The sequence below is a fragment of the Gopherus evgoodei genome, chromosome 2 (assembly GCF_007399415.2).
Source record: "Gopherus evgoodei ecotype Sinaloan lineage chromosome 2, rGopEvg1_v1.p, whole genome shotgun sequence".
Lineage (NCBI taxonomy): Eukaryota > Metazoa > Chordata > Testudines > Testudinidae > Gopherus > Gopherus evgoodei.
The window spans coordinates 263,507,011-263,524,138 of record NC_044323.1 but is presented as its reverse complement, the minus strand read 5'-3'; the positions used below and the strand labels follow the sequence as shown (position 1 = coordinate 263,524,138).

At 45.5% G+C, this 17,128-nt stretch overlaps 1 protein-coding gene across 4 annotated transcripts in view; it reads right to left on the bottom strand.

Annotated features, from left to right (window-relative positions):
* The window catches only part of OXR1 (oxidation resistance 1), a 488,405-nt gene that overhangs the window by 141,653 nt on the left and 329,624 nt on the right, over window positions 1–17,128 (bottom strand). The window contains exon 1 of one of the 4 annotated variants that reach the window (XM_030553701.1): window positions 9,419–9,647. The exons of the other annotated variants lie outside the window; for them this stretch is intronic. Within the exon in view, the coding sequence (XP_030409561.1) occupies window positions 9,419–9,569 (151 nt within the window). The 5' untranslated portion in view covers window positions 9,570–9,647. Of the gene's footprint in view, window positions 1–9,418; window positions 9,648–17,128 lie in introns of those variants that run through there. 4 annotated transcript variants of the gene reach the window in all.

Sequence of the window (17,128 nt, the reverse complement as noted above, 5' to 3'; positions counted from 1 at the left end):
ACAACCATCATAATGTTTTATTCAGAGTTATGAACATATCAGAGTTACAAACAACCTCCTCCATTCCTGAGGTGTTTGTAACTCTGTACTACACTCCCTTTACATTCTGCCCTCCCCTTTTCACCACCACCTGTCTGTCTAACATCATGTATGTGTCTCCCCACCCCCAGTCCCTTTTGTTTCATGCAATACTAACACAGAGAAGCCAGTACAGTTATTGCATAGCAGCAGTATCCCCAGGGTAGCACAAGGCTGACTAGGACTACATTAGAAGTTGGGGGCTTGGGCGTGGGGAAAAATTATCTTGTCTTGACTCGTTTGCCATACAGTGGAATAATCATTTAAGTACAGAACTTTTGCTGGATTGCTTGCCAAAGTGTGCCACTCAGAACTCATGTTAGAACTCTGACTTGTAGGTATGAACAGTAATGTAACCTAACAACTGGAATCTGACTTTCCCCACTTTGCCCTAATGTTTCTGGCTTACATCAGTTAATCGAACTCATTGCTTTAAGATGTACTATTTATTGGGGGTTGGAGAGAAAAACTGACTTTGCTTCCCTTACAATGGCTTATCCCTCTCTTCCCCCTTCCCCTCACCCCCAGCATGGTACTGTTATTTCTCCTTTATATTAAGGCAGGAACAGTAATAGGAGGAGGCTATTAACTTATGCAACTGGACAGCACAGGCGGTTAATGCAACTTAGCTTTTCTGATTTCACATCTGAAATTTTCTACTGCACTGTGGTTAGCTGTACTAGAAACACTGAAAGACCATGGAACTCCTTGGACACACTGTCTACCACTACTCTAACAAAAGCTTAGCTGTTGAAACTCAGAGGGTGATGTAGAAAAAGCGCTAAGTGAGTGTACAGACAAGACCACTTCATAGTCATTCAGCTCTCATCCATGTAACCTATGTTAAATCTAGATAAAAATTGCAATTTGAAGGCAGATAAAACCAGTTCCCTGATAGACTATAACATGCAAATACTTTGTATGAGCTGTTTCCATTGACTGTTGTGAACTTCTTGAACTTTATGCTCATGATTAGAGACATACTGCTGGAACTGAAGACTCTACAAAAGTAACTTGGCAGGAAGTTGTTCCACAACCCAGGCTTTCACCCAATATCTGATGAAGATTTGTGGGAAGTTCTAGTCCCCTGCTGGAAGAGACAGTTAATGCCTTCTTGAAAGGAGAGGAGAAAGCCAGTTGGTTTGAAGGAAGCAAATGTGAATTCTTTGTTTAAGAAATCAGCTGCTGATGCTGACAATCCACCCACTTATTGAACAATCAGTCAACCGTGTCAAGTTATGGAAACAGTTCTAAGGAAGCAACTCAGTACCTGAATACTACTTTGAGACTGGTCAATATGGATTCTGATTTGGTCACAGCACAGAGATTACACTGATTGATCTCCTGGCAAAGGAAAATGACCAGGTACGCATGCTGATTAGTATGTCTGTCAGAAGCATTTGCTTTGACTTGTATGAGTAGAAAGGAGTAGGAACAGATGATAGAGGTGGCTTAATTATTTTGTCTGTATTAGAAAAGTTTCTGGAAGGTATTTTTGGAGAATTTGTCTTCTGTTCCCAATGGCTCTCTAATATGGGTTCCTCTCTGTCACTGTCTTTTTTCAGCTTATCGTGCATATACAGCTGTAAGTTTCAGGGTAACTGCACCCGTATCCATCCTTCTGTGGTCCACTCCAGGAGTGCCCAGTCAGTCTCCAGCCATCACTTATCTCTGGGAAGGGACCTGTGTCCCACTCCCTTCCAAACAAGGATTTTAAGGCTACACAGCCTCATCATTCATTGTTCTAGGCCCAGCAAGCCACTGTGCCTAACAGCAAGCACCTGTGCTTTGCTTTCTCTCCATGGATTATGATCAATATACACCAATAGTTAAGTTACCACAGGGCTCTCTCTCTGCCTAGAACACTAGGGTAAAAGCATCACAGACAAAACAAAAACAAATCAACATGCATACTAAATGTACCAGAAATCAGAGACCTGGGTAGGCCAAAGTCTTGTCAATCCTTCAGCAAAGGTTGGAGCTTCTTAAGTTTGCTGAACCAAAAGGAAGTCCATTTAAAATCATTTTATCTATTTCCAGTTCTCTGTCTCTGGAAAACCCAGTTTGAACCAGCGTATACAAACCATCCAAGGGGTGATTTACAATCTCAGCAATGTACCTTAGCCGCCCTCTCTCCGTCCACCACCCCGCCCCAACCAACATACACAATTTTTAGTTCTTGGAGGGGCTGTGGTAACCCCTGCCCCATGGACCGGAACACAATCAATTCATAAATTTAATGCAATGATCCTAAAACACTGCATGGGTTGTAATCATAACAACCATTAGAAGGGTTTAGTAAGAAGGTATATTTCTGCCTACTGACGACTTTTAAAATTATTATGTCTCCCTGTTACCTGATCCAAAGGGTGTGGGTAAAAAAGACAGACTGATTAAAACTCAACCCAGATAAAACAGAAGTGATGATAGATTGAAGACAACAACTGGGAGAAACGTTTGAGATTATACTGGTCCCTTGATCAAAGGCTTATGCTCATTAGTTGAAACTTCGGTTCTCAAATCTGATGTCTTGGTCTTTGCCAGCTTGTACTAGATCAGAGGTGGGCCAACTACAGCCCAGGGGCTACATCTGACCCATGGGACTCTCCTGCCCAGCCCCTGAACCCTTGGCCCCTCCCCTGCTGTTCCCCCTCACTGCGCTGCTGGCGCAACGCTCTGGGTGGCAGGGCTGCAAGCTGCTGGGGCATCGCAGCTGCAGAGCTGCAGCCTGACCTGGTGCTCTGTGCTGCGCGGTGGCATGGTTGGCTCCAGCCGGGCAGCATGGCTGCCTGTCCTGGTGCTCCTGGCGCAGTAAAGGGGCACGGGAGTTCGAGGTGGTGGTCAGGGGTATGGATAGGGGTCGGGGTGATCAGAGGGCAGGGAACATGGGGGGGTGGTTGGATGGGGCTATAGGGGGCTGTCAGGGGCAGGGGGTCTAGGGGTGATCAGGAAACAGGGAGTGGGGGTGTGGATGGGGGGAGGGGGCTGTCGGGGGCAAGAAGCAGGTGGGGGTCTGATAGGGGGCATTGGCCTGGCCATGCCAGGCTCTTTGGGGAGGCACAACCTCCCCAAACTGGCCCTCCATACAATTTTGGAAACCCAACGTGGCCCTGAGGCCAAAAAGTTTGCCCACTCCAGTTCTAGATAATGCCTTGGTCACCACTGCTATTTGGCTATCTTGACAACAACAAAAAAGTTGCTTTTAAAAAGTGTGTTAACTGCTTGAAACACTCCTTAAAACTTCATTATTCCCTACAAATTACAAGTCATAATTTTAAACTGTCTACATGAGGTGTTAAGGGTGCTTTAACTGTGTTATCGAACATTTTTTAAAAGCACCTCTCTGCCCTCCCCCCCCAAACACATACACAAAAACACACATCCACCCCAAGACAGCTTCACATTCCCCATGGCAACCCTTTTCCTCAGATCTGCACCTTTCACCACCACGATATTAGACTATTGCAATAAATTCTACAAGGAATACACCTTAAGTCCATTCAGAAATGGAAGCTAATGCAGAATGCAGCTGCTTGTTTGTTAAACACAGTAGGTATGTCCACACTACAAAATTAGGTCGATTTAATATAAGTCGACATTATAGAAATCTATTTGATATAGTTGAGTGTGTGCCCCCCCATGTAAGACCATTAAGTCGACGCAGGTCATCCACAGTACCGAGGCTAGTGTCGACTTCTGGAGCCTTGCACTGTGGGTAGCTATCCCACAGTTCCCGCAGCCCACTGGAAATCTGCGTTGAGCTCCCAATGCCTGACGGGGCAAAAACACTGTCACGGGTGGTTCTGGGTACATGTTGTCAGCCCCACTCCGCCCCTTGAAAGCAACGGCAAAAAATCGTTTCTTGCTTTTTCCCTGGGTTACCCATGCAGACAACATACCACGGCAAGCATGGAGCCCGCACAGCTCACTGTCACTGTACGTCTCCTGGGTTCTGCTGGCAGACGTGGTACTGCAGTGCTACATACCAGCAGCTCCTTGCCTTTGCAAGTTAGCAAAGATGGTTAGCAGCCGTACTGCACCATCTGCTGCTGTCTCCTGGTTCCTCCAGCCGGCCTCGGTGAGGTCACTCTGGGGCTCCCGGGCAGACATGGGTGCTCCTTTTGTTCGTTTTAAGAACACTTTCACTACAGATTGACAAAACACAAAGAATGTACCAATGTGAGATTTCAAAACATAGCTACAATTGACCCAAGGTTTAAGAATCTGAAGTGCATTCCAAAATCTGATCGGAATGAGGTGTGGCTCATGCTTTCAGAAGTCTTAAAAGAGCAACACTCCGATGCAGAAACTATATAACCCAAACCACCAAAAAAGAAAATCAACCTCCTGGTGGCATCTGATTCAGATGATGAAAATGAACATTTCTGCATTGCTTTGGATTGTTATCGAGCAGAACCCATCATCCGAGTGGATGCACGTCCCCTAAAATGGTAGTTGAAGCACAGAGGGACATATGACTCTTTAGCACATTTGGCACGTAAATATCTTGCAATGCAGGATACAACAGTGACACTTTCAGGTGACATTTTAAACAAGAAGCAGGCAGCATTATCTCCTGCAAATTGTAACCAAACTTGTTTATCTGAGCAATTGGCTGAACAAGAAGTAGGACTGTGTGGACTTGTAGGCTCTAAAGTTTTACATTGTTTTGTTTTTGAATGCAGTTAGTTTTGTACATAATTGTACATTTGTAAGTTCAACTTTCATGATAAAGAGATTAAGTGAATTGAAAAATACTCTTACTTTACAGTGCAAATATTTATAATAAATATAAAGTGAGCACTGTACACTTTGTATTGTGTTGTAACTGAAATCAATATATTTGAAAAATGTGGAAATGTCCAAAAATATTTATATACCTATTATTCTATTATTGTTTAACAGCACAATTAATCATGCAATTAATTTTTTAATTGCTTGTCAGCCTTAATTAGAAGCCATTACAGATTACATCACATCAATCCATGCATTAAATGCTTGCTTACTGAAGACTGCATTTTGCACTAGCTGAAGTTTCCAGAACAGTGGTTCTCAAACTTTTGTACTGGGTGACCCCTTTCACACAGCAAGCCTCTGTGTGCGACCTCCCACCCCCTTATAAATTAAAAAAAACCACACTTTTTTACATATTTAAAGGCAATTATAAATGCTGGAGGCAAAGCAGGGTTTGAGGGGGAGGCTGACAGCTCACGACCCCCCCATGTAATAACCTCATGACGCCCTGAGGGGTCCCAGTCCCCAGTTTGAGAACCCCTGTTCTAGAAAAAAGCAAACTTTCTTTTACTTAGAGTGTTTCCTCTGAGTTTTCATGAAACATCAACAGCTTTAAAAATAGTAAGAAACAAAGTGATAATATATGAAAAACACAACTGTATTCTGTAACATGGAAGGAAATTCAGTAATAACCCAGCTATGTCAAAGAGATTAGCAGCTCTGGCAAAGCCATGTTTTCATCTCACAGTCGCTATTTCTAGTACTCTTGTACTTTTATCCTCTGTCAAACTTGTTAACTTACGGAGAAATTTTGTCTGAATTTCAGTGAGCTGACTATTAACAAACAACATGGACTGTTTAAACTAGTGTTCTTTCTGACATGCAGCAAATTCAGTATCTTAACTCTGTCCTCCACATTTAGAAATACAATAGACTGCTCAGCATATAAATATGTAGGTATATGTTCAGAAGCAAATACATACTACAGTAATATTTTCTAAAGAAATCTCTCTCTCACCATTAGGACAGCCTCAAATACGACAGCAAGGTGGCCAAAGATTTAAATTTAAGGTATGAAATCTGAAAATATTTGCCTGACTCCCTGAACCAGAAAACATATACTGCATAATAGCTAATCATCTCAGGAAGTCAAATAGCAAAATACTAACATGGAAGCATGAAATCTCCAATGTTACATGCTTATAACTTTAACATACCAAAATATGTTATTTAAAATTTAAGTATATTAAGTCCATGAAATCTACAAGGTTTTACTGGAGTTCTGAGATCAGTGTTTCTGAATTACATAGAAGAATAATTTTTCCATACTTATCTTAACAGAAGTTTGTTCATACGTTAAATAACCACACACATCCCACATTTCGACTGAGACCAAATATGAAATGGAAACCCTAACAGAGTCTGAGATAGTTATAGGTGAACTGGAGAGACTGGAGGGCAGATTAGACATGGGCCTGAACCAAGACCCTGGATGCACACACAACTGAAATTTGGAGCAGTTGGGCCCAGATTTTTAAAAACTATTAGACATTGCTACCATCAGTGTTGTCCTGCCTAACTGATTTAGGGACATAAATCTCCTTTTCAAAAGTGATTTAGGAGTCTATCCCTTTTGAAAATGAGATTCACACTCACTCAGTTAGGCATTGCAACACCTAAATATCATCTTTTTGAAAAAGGGCTGAGCCTTAGGCTTTAATAGCAGACCCTAACTTTGCAATTGAGTGCCCATATCCAACTAGAATGGAAGTTGGAATTCTCTCTTAATGCTGTCGTTACTATTATATGAAACAATATGGCATGATCTAAGACTGTTAGTTAAAACCTGCCAGAAGAGAACTTGTCTCTGTCTACAATCCACTGACCTTTTGTTTAGAAGATTCCATTGGATAACGAGTACAGAGCAATCTCTGCAGCATGTTGTGCACAAGTTGGGGAATGCTGTTTCCCAACCTAGGCACATGGAAGCATGCAGAACTCCTCCCCCATATTAAGAACCATCCATCCCTCATTGCTGTCAGCAGCACCCCTACCTCCACAAGCCACCTTATATTAACTCTAGCCTTAACAGTTACAAAGCAAAAATGTCACAGTATAAGCATCTGTACCCTGACACACAATTTAATGGGGGAGGGGGGGGAAACAGTCAGTATGATTCAGGCTGATTTTGCTGAAGTGTCAGAGGCACTGCCAGAGCAGAAAGTTATAAAATATTTAAGATTCAGTGGTTGAGTTCTCCTCCAGCCCCATTTTGCACAATAAGGCTATGTCTACACTACAACTTACATTGACATAACTTATGTTGCTTAGGGATGGGAATAAATCACACCCCTGAGAAACTGACATTAGCACTGGTGTGAACAGCACTATATTGGCAAGACAGCTCGCAGGGGCTGGAGTAGTTAAGCCAACAGGAGAACTCTCTCTCTCATTGGCTTAAAGCAGCTAGTAAGATCCCTCTCCTCGCAAGTGGTGAATAAGAGAGGTTTGGGGCACATTATTGGAACGGACTGTTAATATCCTTTTGTAATGGCAACATGTCAGCAGACTTTCAAAAGATTGTTAAGAAAATATCAAAGGAAGGTATCTTTCAGTATGGGCATTTGGGTATTAACCTACTTATCTGAAGCTTTCCTTTTGGGAGGAGAGGAGGTTAAGAAAGTGATATTGCAGCAGCTTGAGCTCCAGATATATCTTGATCTCATAGGTATCTTCAATCCCTATCAGTCTTCCTCTGAGCACGAGTTTCATAAGGAAACTGTATAGCTGTCTAATTCTGAAAATAGTCAAGAAAAACAATCATGCTGGTTTTGTTACCTTTATCAGCAGTCTTTGTTATTGCTGACAACAAAGCATTGGTTTTGCTTGCCTGAAAAACCTCACAGGAGAAAATACAAGGGGCCTTTTGTGGTTTTACACCTTCCTCTTAACAAGAGGGCTTGGGAAGTTTCTCTAATACCAACAACTGAGGCAAATACACATATCATACCCTCAAAACAAGGAACCCCCAAAATCATAGTCCTGAAATGTAAAGGAACAGGATTATTGTGTAATGTTAATTGTGGATGGTATATTGTCAATCACTTTGTTTAAAAAAAACTTCTGAAAGCCAGGCTAAGGTAATGTCCACATAAGCTTAACTCCGCTTTCTTTGAGCCATGCACCTATATGCCCATAATACACACTCCCAACTCTGCCTCTTAATGGTAATAAGCAGACACTACTAGCATTTCCCCTACGCTCAAAACTGAGCCCACTTCCCCAACAGAATACCACACTTGTAAAATTTAGTATCAATTCAAAACCTTTTACAAACCCTTCACACTCACACACCTAAACCTATACTTTCACCCACCGAACAGTACAACCACAGACTGGTCTCACATCCCATCTCATTATTGACAATCCCAAGCCAAGACGACCCTAGTGCTCTGCTACAACCTACACAATTCTCTATTGAAATGATGCAGACCAGAACCTCAAGGTACATATATACTCCTTTCCTTTGAGAACACACATAAGGGTGGTGGAGACTCAGCCCAAGATCTCTTCATATCACAATTAAAACTCTTTAAAGCTGCTCCAACTTAGTCCTCTCCCATTCAATATAGCACACCTAATGCAAATGCAGCTGGTGTATGCACATAATTGCCAGTGGCTATTGCCAGCTCCCAGAGGGGGGTGGCACACGTGGGCAGGAAGGTCAGAGTTAAGGCTGCCTCCCTGTTTACCTTACCTCTATTTCCTGGTTTTCAGAAGTTTGTGTTTTGGTGAACTCAGCATTCTGGAAAGGCAAAAACTATCACCAGACAACCTTAACTCCGTATTTACTATCAAGTATCAGAGGAGCAGCTGTGTTAGTCTGGATCTGTAAAAGCAGAAAAAAATCCTGTGGCACCTTATAGACTAACAGACATTTTGGAGCATGATTTTTCGTGGGTGAATACAGATGCATCTGATGAAGTGGGTATTCACCAACAAAAGGTTATGCTCAAAAACGTCTTTTAGTCTATAAGGTGCCACAGGATTCTTTGCTGCTCTGTATTTACTCTCTCTTTATATATTTACTATGTACTATACACAGACCAGCTGGGTGCTGCAGTCTGTGTCTCAACCCCAGCCCACACAGGGAGGGCAAAGGATGCCTACAAACTGACTCCCTGCTCTAATCCATCTGCCCTGACACGGGTGTAGGGCCTCTTCCCTTACCCAACCAATACCCGTCTCCCTTGGGGCATATTAACACCACCTTTCTCACCACGACCCCACCCCAATACTCCACACACAGCCCCTCCTGCACATTTGATATTCCTCACAAATACATAATGCACCCCCTTTACTGCACGCTCCCCCCCACGGGACACAGCCCCCCTCCTCTTTATTGCACTCTCCCCCACGGGACACAGCCCCCCCTTTACTGCACTCTCCCCCCACGGGACACAGCCCCCCCTTTACTGCACTCTCCCCCCACGGGACACAGCCCCCCCTTTACTGCACTCTCCCCCCACGGGACACAGCCCCCCCTTTACTGCACTGTTCCTCCTCCCAGCTCCCTCGTTACTGCCCCCCCGCGCGGAGCCAGCACCTGGTGCGGACGCTGGGCCCGGGCCCCACTCCTGCAGGGAGTCGAGGAAGCGGACCTGGCGGGGGGCCCCGGGCGCGGCCCCCCACAGGCGGTTGGCGGTGCCGCGCAGCAGGCGGCCGCTCTTGCTGGTGAAGATGGTGAGATAATCCATAGCCGGGCTCAGGGGGCTCTGCCGGGGGGCGGCCCCATACGGGGACGGGGGGGGGAGAGAGACTCTGGCCGCGCCGAGCCTCAGTCACCAACTTCTACAAAGTTTAGAGCGAGCGAGCCCCGCCCTGCCCCGGCCCGGCCCCCGCTTAAAGGGGCCGCGTCCCCTAGCGGGGTGTGTGAGAGCGGCGGGCTGCAATCCCAGAACAACACGTCTTGGTCTGGCCGGAGCTTGACAGCTACGGGTGGGATCCCCCTCCCTCCACCCACACGGGCCAGGGCGCCATGCCGCCTGCACGAGGGGAGGCCTGTGTGTATGGGGTTGGGGCAGGGGCGTCATGTAGTTTCCTGTGTGCAGTTTGGGGTGTGTGGTGTGCATGTATCCTGGGTGCGGTGTGTCACGTGTACTGTGTGTGTTAGGGAGTGTGGTGTGAGGGTGCGGGGCATGTCATATGAGTTGGGGGGTGCTGTGCGTGGGTGTTAGGGGTGGGGTGTGTGTCCTGTAGTCTGTGGGTGGGTGTGGCAAGTATACTGTGTGCTGTGGAGATGTGTGTCTGTGTCACAACTGTGCATGTATTGAGCATGGCAGAAATGGGCTACCCGAGGGGGGGGGGCAAGTGGGGCAATTTGCCCCAGGCCCTGCAGGAGCCCCACGGCGGTTCGGGTCTTCGGCGGCATTTCGGCAGCAGGGGCCCTTCAGTGCTGCCTAAGACGCGGAACGACTGAAGGGCCTCCAGCCACCAAAATGCTGCCAAAGACCCAGACCGCCTCCAGGTAAGTACAAGCATCGCAGCTCCCCCTCTTTGCCCCAGGCCGCCTGAATCCTCTCGGCGGTCCTGTGGCAGAATGCCTGCCGCTCTGGCAGAGATGAATGTGCTCTGGATGGATGCCCTGGTGTGTGTGTATCCAGCATTAAAACATATGGCTTGAGTGGCAATTTCCCTTTCATAAAATCGGTGTATTATCTCATTTTTGTTAGAGGTTGTTTCTTGGGTGCTCTTTGAGATGTAAAAGAGGAAGGGGGCCTGTGTACACAAACTCTTCCTCTCCCCTCCCATGAAACAAAATGGCCTACCTGTTAACTGCATTCTGGACAGTATGCTGCAGAAATGCTGACCTGGAATGCTGCAGCAACTGTCATAAACAATACTGTTTATACACCATCATTACAGTAGGCTCTTCTATTTTTTAATAACAAAGGTTTGCAGCCAGGTCACATGCACAAGTTATTATTTTATTCTGATCTCACATAGAGCCATTGCCATCCTCACATTTCAATAAATATTGTTTTTTAAAGTTCTGTGGCTAGGAATATTTCTGTGCCAGTTGATCATTTTTCCATGATGTGCCAAGAAGGTCTGGGTTATTCATTAGCTTACAGGGAGGGAGGTTCCCCCTTTTGTTGTGGGAAACCAACACAATCCCTGATGCTGATAGTGTCCCCTCGGACCTGGGTGAATACTGAGGTGTTTCACCAATATAGTTAAATTACAAAAATAGGACCAACTGTTGTAGTTTGTAGTTCTTTTACCTTGGTTTTGGTGTCTCACAACTTATTGTATTATATTGTAATTTATGCTGTGCAAACCTTCAAAGATTTGGTTAGTATGGCCTGGATCCACAAAGCTCAGCAGTGCAATGCCTAGAAAATCACCAGAATAACAATGGAATCGACAAAGTCAGAGTTAGGCACCAAGGTTCCCTCTACAGTGAAAGGGGAGAGCTAGGTGCCTAAGAAGGGGATCCACAAAAGTTGGGAGCTGCCTAACTTAGTCAATGGGAGAGTGGTGTGTCCTAAATTCTACTTCTCTCATGGAGTTTGCCACCTAAGTCAGAATGTAGGGAGGTACTTATCTGTGCTTAGCGATTCATGAACAGGAACCTGTCCTAATGGAGTCAGACAGCTTAGATGCCTAAGCCATTTTTTAGCAAGAAATGCTATAATTTTTATCCCAGTGATTAGCCCTCTCCCAGGATGTGGGAGACCCAGTTTCAATTCTCCCCCTGCCTGATAGGGAGAAAGGATTTGGACAGAGGTCTTCTACTTCTCAAACTGTAAGCAACAGTGCTGGTCACAAGCCTGGATAAAAAAGGAGGGTTTTGCAGGGAGTGTTGCAACCCACTCAGGTAAAGTCTTACTGGAACACAAACAGTTCAGTTAAATGACGTGGGCGAACTACAGCCTGCAGGCCGGATCCGGCCTGTCAGGGCTTTGGATCCGGCCCACGGGATTGCCGCCTCCATGGCGCCACAGGCCCTGTGCTGCTCCTGGAAGTGGCCATGTCCCTGCAGCCCCTTGGGGGGGGGGAAGGGCAGAGGGCTCCGTGCGCTACCCTTGCCTGCAGGCAACGCCCCCCCGCAGCTCCCATTGGCCGGGAATGGGGAACCGCAGCCAATGGGAGCTTCGGGGGAGGTACCCACAGGCAAGGGCAATGCATGGAGCCCTTTGTCCCCCTGCCCCCAGGGGCCGCAGGGACGTGGTGCTGGCCGCTTCTGGAAATGGCAAGGGGCCAGGGCAGGCAGGGAGTCTGCCTTATCCCCGCTGCACGCCACTGCCACCTTGGAGCTGCTCAAGTTAAGCAGCGCCAGGCCGAAGCCTGCAACCTGAACCCCTCCTGCACCCCAACCCCCTGCCCTGTGCCCCTTCCTGCACTCCGCATCCTCCTGCCCTCCAGTCTCCTGCCCTGAGCCCCTTCCTGCCCACCACACCCCCTCCCACACACTGCACTCCCTCTGGTACCCCAACCGCTATCCTAGCCCTACATTCATGGCCTTGCATGCAATTTCCCCACTCAGATGTGGCTCTCAGGCCAAAAAGTTTGCCCACCCCTAAGTTAAACCCAAACTTCAGAACTGTCGATGCATATGGAGCTCTAAATCCAATTCTAAGAGATCCCAGTGAAAGGTGAAAGGAAGTTGAGATAGAGACATCAAATCCTGATGACCAAATCTGTAACAACAGTGGGCACGTGGAATGTACGTACTTTGTATAGTATGGGGAAGCTGGTATAGGTTACAAGAGACATGAAAAATACCATTTAAGCATACTTGGTATCAGTAAAGCAAGATGATGTCTAATGGTGCTACAATCTTATACTCAGGAGGAGGAAAGTATGAAAGAGCTGTTGGAATTATTCTGGATAACATCAGAGCGAAGATCCTGTTGGCTTAGGAGCAAACAAGATGTGCCAAGTGTACAATAATCCAAGTATATGCACCAACAAATGCAGCAGGTGACAGGGAAAACAATACACTCTACAAGCAGGTGCAACCAGTGTTGGATGACATACCTAACTATGACATCAAGTTGATGGTAGGCAACTTCAATGAACAAATCAGCAACAACTCTATTGTTTGGGAAGGAGTCATGGGCACAGCAGCAGAAGGCCTCCAAACTGATAATGGTAAATGGCTCCTGAATCTCTGTAGCACAAACACCCTATAGGTAGGCAGCTGTCTCTTCCAGCACAAAAGGATTTGCAAGCTCACATTGAGATCAACAATGTGACTGTCAACCACATAGACCAGTGGTTCTCAATCTATTTACAACTGTGGGCCACATACGCGGCCGACAATATGTTCTGTCAAGTGAATCATGTTGTGAGCGGAGACTCACACTGACAGATCATTGAAAAAGATACTGCTTGGCAAAACCCCATCTTAATCAACTTTAAGAAAGCATTCGATAGTGTCCACAGAATCTATGGGATACCAGACAAACTGATTAACATAACAGGCAGTTCAGGGCACTTGCACTCATATTCCTCCTCAGGATCCAGCAAGGGCACCCACTTTTAGCGTCCCAGCTCCTGAGCTATCACCTCTTGAGCAGAGACCTGCGTCTCTCTCCCTTCTGAGTGGGATTTTTCCTGGCTGCGCAGTTGCCCGCCTACATTGAATTCCCTAGCAAGTCAGACTGCCTAAACAGGCCTTGCATTTCAGAGGCTATAAATGGCATAATCACCCACAGTTATAAGGTGCCACACAGCTTTTCCTAAGCAAGCACATTTATTCTTAAAGAGAACGCATTCCAGAGTAAACATTAAAACAATAAATGAGCCCACATGATTGCTAATAAGGTTACCTTTTTCTCAGAACAAGAATCCCAATGAACCTGTGAGTTACTCCCTTGTACAACCTGGCTCTTTGATCTAAGAATAGGTAATTTTTAGATAATGGGTTTCTCCTCAGGGCTAGCTTCAAAAGGCTGGGTCTGGAGGTGGAAAATTGCATTCTCCTCTTCCCAAGTATTTCCCAGGAAACCCAGTCAATTTAGTTTATCACAAATGTTCATTCTTATATGGCCCAGTGCTTAAGAGTCCTTTGAAGCTCATAAAACTTCCCAGGATTTACATTAGTAATGTCTCCACCCTAGAAACATTGCATACAATCCCACAATAATACATAAACATTTGTATTTTTAATACAATGAACTCCTAAGATTTTTAAAGGTTGTCCAGACTATTTCAGAAAATTGCCATGTTGTACCCAGGTCGGTCCCAGGATATTAGAGAGACTCAGTGGGCGGGTAATATCTTTTATTGGACCAACTTCTATTGGTTAGAGAGACAAGCTTTCGAGCTTACACAGAACTCTTCTTCAGGTCCACCCACACTTGAAGATGAGCTCTGTGTAAGCTCAAAACTTGTCTCTTTAACCAATAGAAGTTGGTCCAATAAAAGATATTACCTCTCTGCCTTGTTTCTCACAAGCAGTTTATGTGATTAAAATAGATGTGAAGTAAGGATGCAGGCCTGGATGAGTGGTTTGATATTGTGGCTGGAGTTAGACAAGAATGTATATTATCACCAATCTTCCTTGCATTAGCAATAGACTGGGTGTGAAGAGGACAATAAAAGGTGTAAAATAGGTTAGTGAAGATGAGTTACACAACCCTGACTTTGCCAGTTACATTGCTTTACTAACAATAATATGGAATGGAATTATTGCCCTTAAATCAGTGGTGGAACAGGAAGTAGCAAAAGTTGTATTGAAAGTAAATGCAGGAAACACCAAAATTATGAAGGTACAAAACTGCACAACAGATGCAAAGGTGCATGTGGATAGAAAGGAAATTGAAAAGGCAGAAGAGATCTGCCATCTGGGCAGTGTGATGACATTTGAAGCTGGGCTGCAATAAAGATATTAATACGAGATTAGGAAAAGCAAACACCACTGTTTGGAAGGATGAACAACATCTGGTCGAGCAGAGGTCTCCACACCTAAGTAAAGGTCAGATTATACCATGTGATCGTATTGAGCATGCTACTGTACAGAGCATAGACTTGGCTGATGACAATGGCTAACAAAACAGACTGGAGGCTGCCCCTTGCACATGGCTGATGAAGACACTACAAATTTAATGGAAGGACAAAATTATAAATGTGAGAGTAAGGGAGCTGACCGAGCAGGATTGTCATAGGGCCTATATTCCCCATGCTGGCTCAGCTACCAAATAATGAAACAAAGCAACTGCCTGCAGTCCCAGCCAGAGCAGACTGGGATAAAAGAGCTGCAGGTCAGGAGGCAGGGAGGTTACCAAACAGACTATGACAGTTTGAGGTGCAATCCAGACCACTGAGGGACTGTGTCACCCCTGCCCTGCAACCTTTGCAATGCCGGGCCACTCACAAATAGCCTAACAGCATGCAGGTTACACTTGGAGTGTCTGTGTATAGTGCAGCCTGCCTGCACACTCCAGTCACGCTCTGTGTTTCACCAGCCTTGGTTATTGCATGCAGAGTGCCCCCAACATAGAATCATAGAAGATTAGGGTTGGAACAGACCTCAGGAGGTCATCTAGTCCAACCCCCTGCTCAAAGCATGACCAACACCAACTAAATCATCCCAGCCAGGGCTTTGTCAAGCCAGGCCTTAAAAACCTCTAAGGATGGAGATTCCACCACCTCCCTAGGCAACCCATTCGACTGCTTCACCACCCTCCTAGTGAAACAGCTTTTCCTAATATCCAACCTAGCCCTCCCCCTCTGCAACTTGAAACCATTGCCCAGTGTTCTGCCATCTGCCACCACTGAGAACAGCCGAGCTCCATCCTCTTTGGACCTCCCTTCAGGTAGCTGAAGGCTCCTATCAAATCCCCCCTCACTCTTCTCTTCTGCAGACTAAATAAGCCCAGTATCCTCAGCCTCTCCTCATAAGTCACATGCCCCAACCCCCTAACCATTATGTTGCCCTCCACTGGACACTCTCCAATTTGTCCACATCCTTTCTATAGTGGGGCCCCCAAAACTGAACACAATACTCCAGATGTGGCCTCACCAGTGCTGAATAAAGGGGAATAACCACTTCCCTCGATCTGCTGGTAATGCTCCTACTAATGCAGCCCAATATGCCATTAGCCTTCTTGGCAACAAGAGCACACTGTTGACTCATATCCAGCTTCTCATCTACTGTAATCCCCTGGTCCTTTTCTGCAGAACTGCTGCTTAGCTGACCGGCCCCCAGCCTGTAGCAGTGCATGGGATTCTTCCATCCCAAGTGCAAGACTCTGCACTTGTCCTTGTTGAATCTCATCAGATTTCTTTTGGCCCAATCCTCCAATTTGTTTAGGTCACTCTGGACCCTATCTCTACCCTCCAGTGTATCTACCTCTTCCCCCAGCTTAGTGTCATCCACACACTTCTGAGAGTGCAATCCCTCCCATCATTCAGATCATTAATGGACTCCTTTCCCCCTCATATTAGCCTCCCAGGGGATCCTTCCTATCAGTTCCCTGAGGGAGTCAAAGTCTGCTTTTCTGAAGTCCAGGGTCCGTATTCTGCTGTTCTCCTTTCTTCCTTTTGTCAGGAACACATTCCGAGTTCCAGATTTTCCCCCAAAAGATGTGCTTAGCACTGTCCAGCCCTCTTCTGTACAGTCTAGATATATCAGGTCAGTTGCCCCTCTAAGGGGTCAAGGTACAACAGCCTTAAATGGAGCTACTCACACTGTTCACCACACTGGGTTAGTTTTGATTAAACAATCAAACAAATTTATTTAACTTCAAATTGATTTGAAATTATTACAAGTTTGAAGGCATTAAAGTCAGACATGGTTACAAGAAAAATATAAAATAAAATGCTTCCTAGTACTAAACTGAATAAAGCAGACTTGGTTGAAGGTGAAATTCTTATCACAGGTTTTCAGTACGCTGTTGATCAAACTCTCAGGTCAGGATCTGCTCCAAAGGCTGTTTCTTTTGTCTTCTTTGGTGACAAGACAGAGATGGATAACTTGGACTGTTTTGCCCCTCACTTTTATAGTTCAGTCACCCTTTTGAAATGCATTTTCCTGAGAGTGACCTCTAGATAAAATTCTTTCCAGCTGAGAGCAAGGAGACATGGAGGCTGGTGGGGAAAAGATGTTATGCTGTTGCTTTTCATCTGCTTGTTAAAATGCAGATCTGTTCGTCTCTTGTCTTCCTCCACTTCCATGCCAAAGAATGGCCACTAGATACATGATGACACCTGGCTAGGGCCATCAACTTGTCCTTTGTCTTTGAGAAATGGGTTTACCCACTTTCCAGACTTGTCTGGTAAACACACTTCAGTCATGATTTCATCT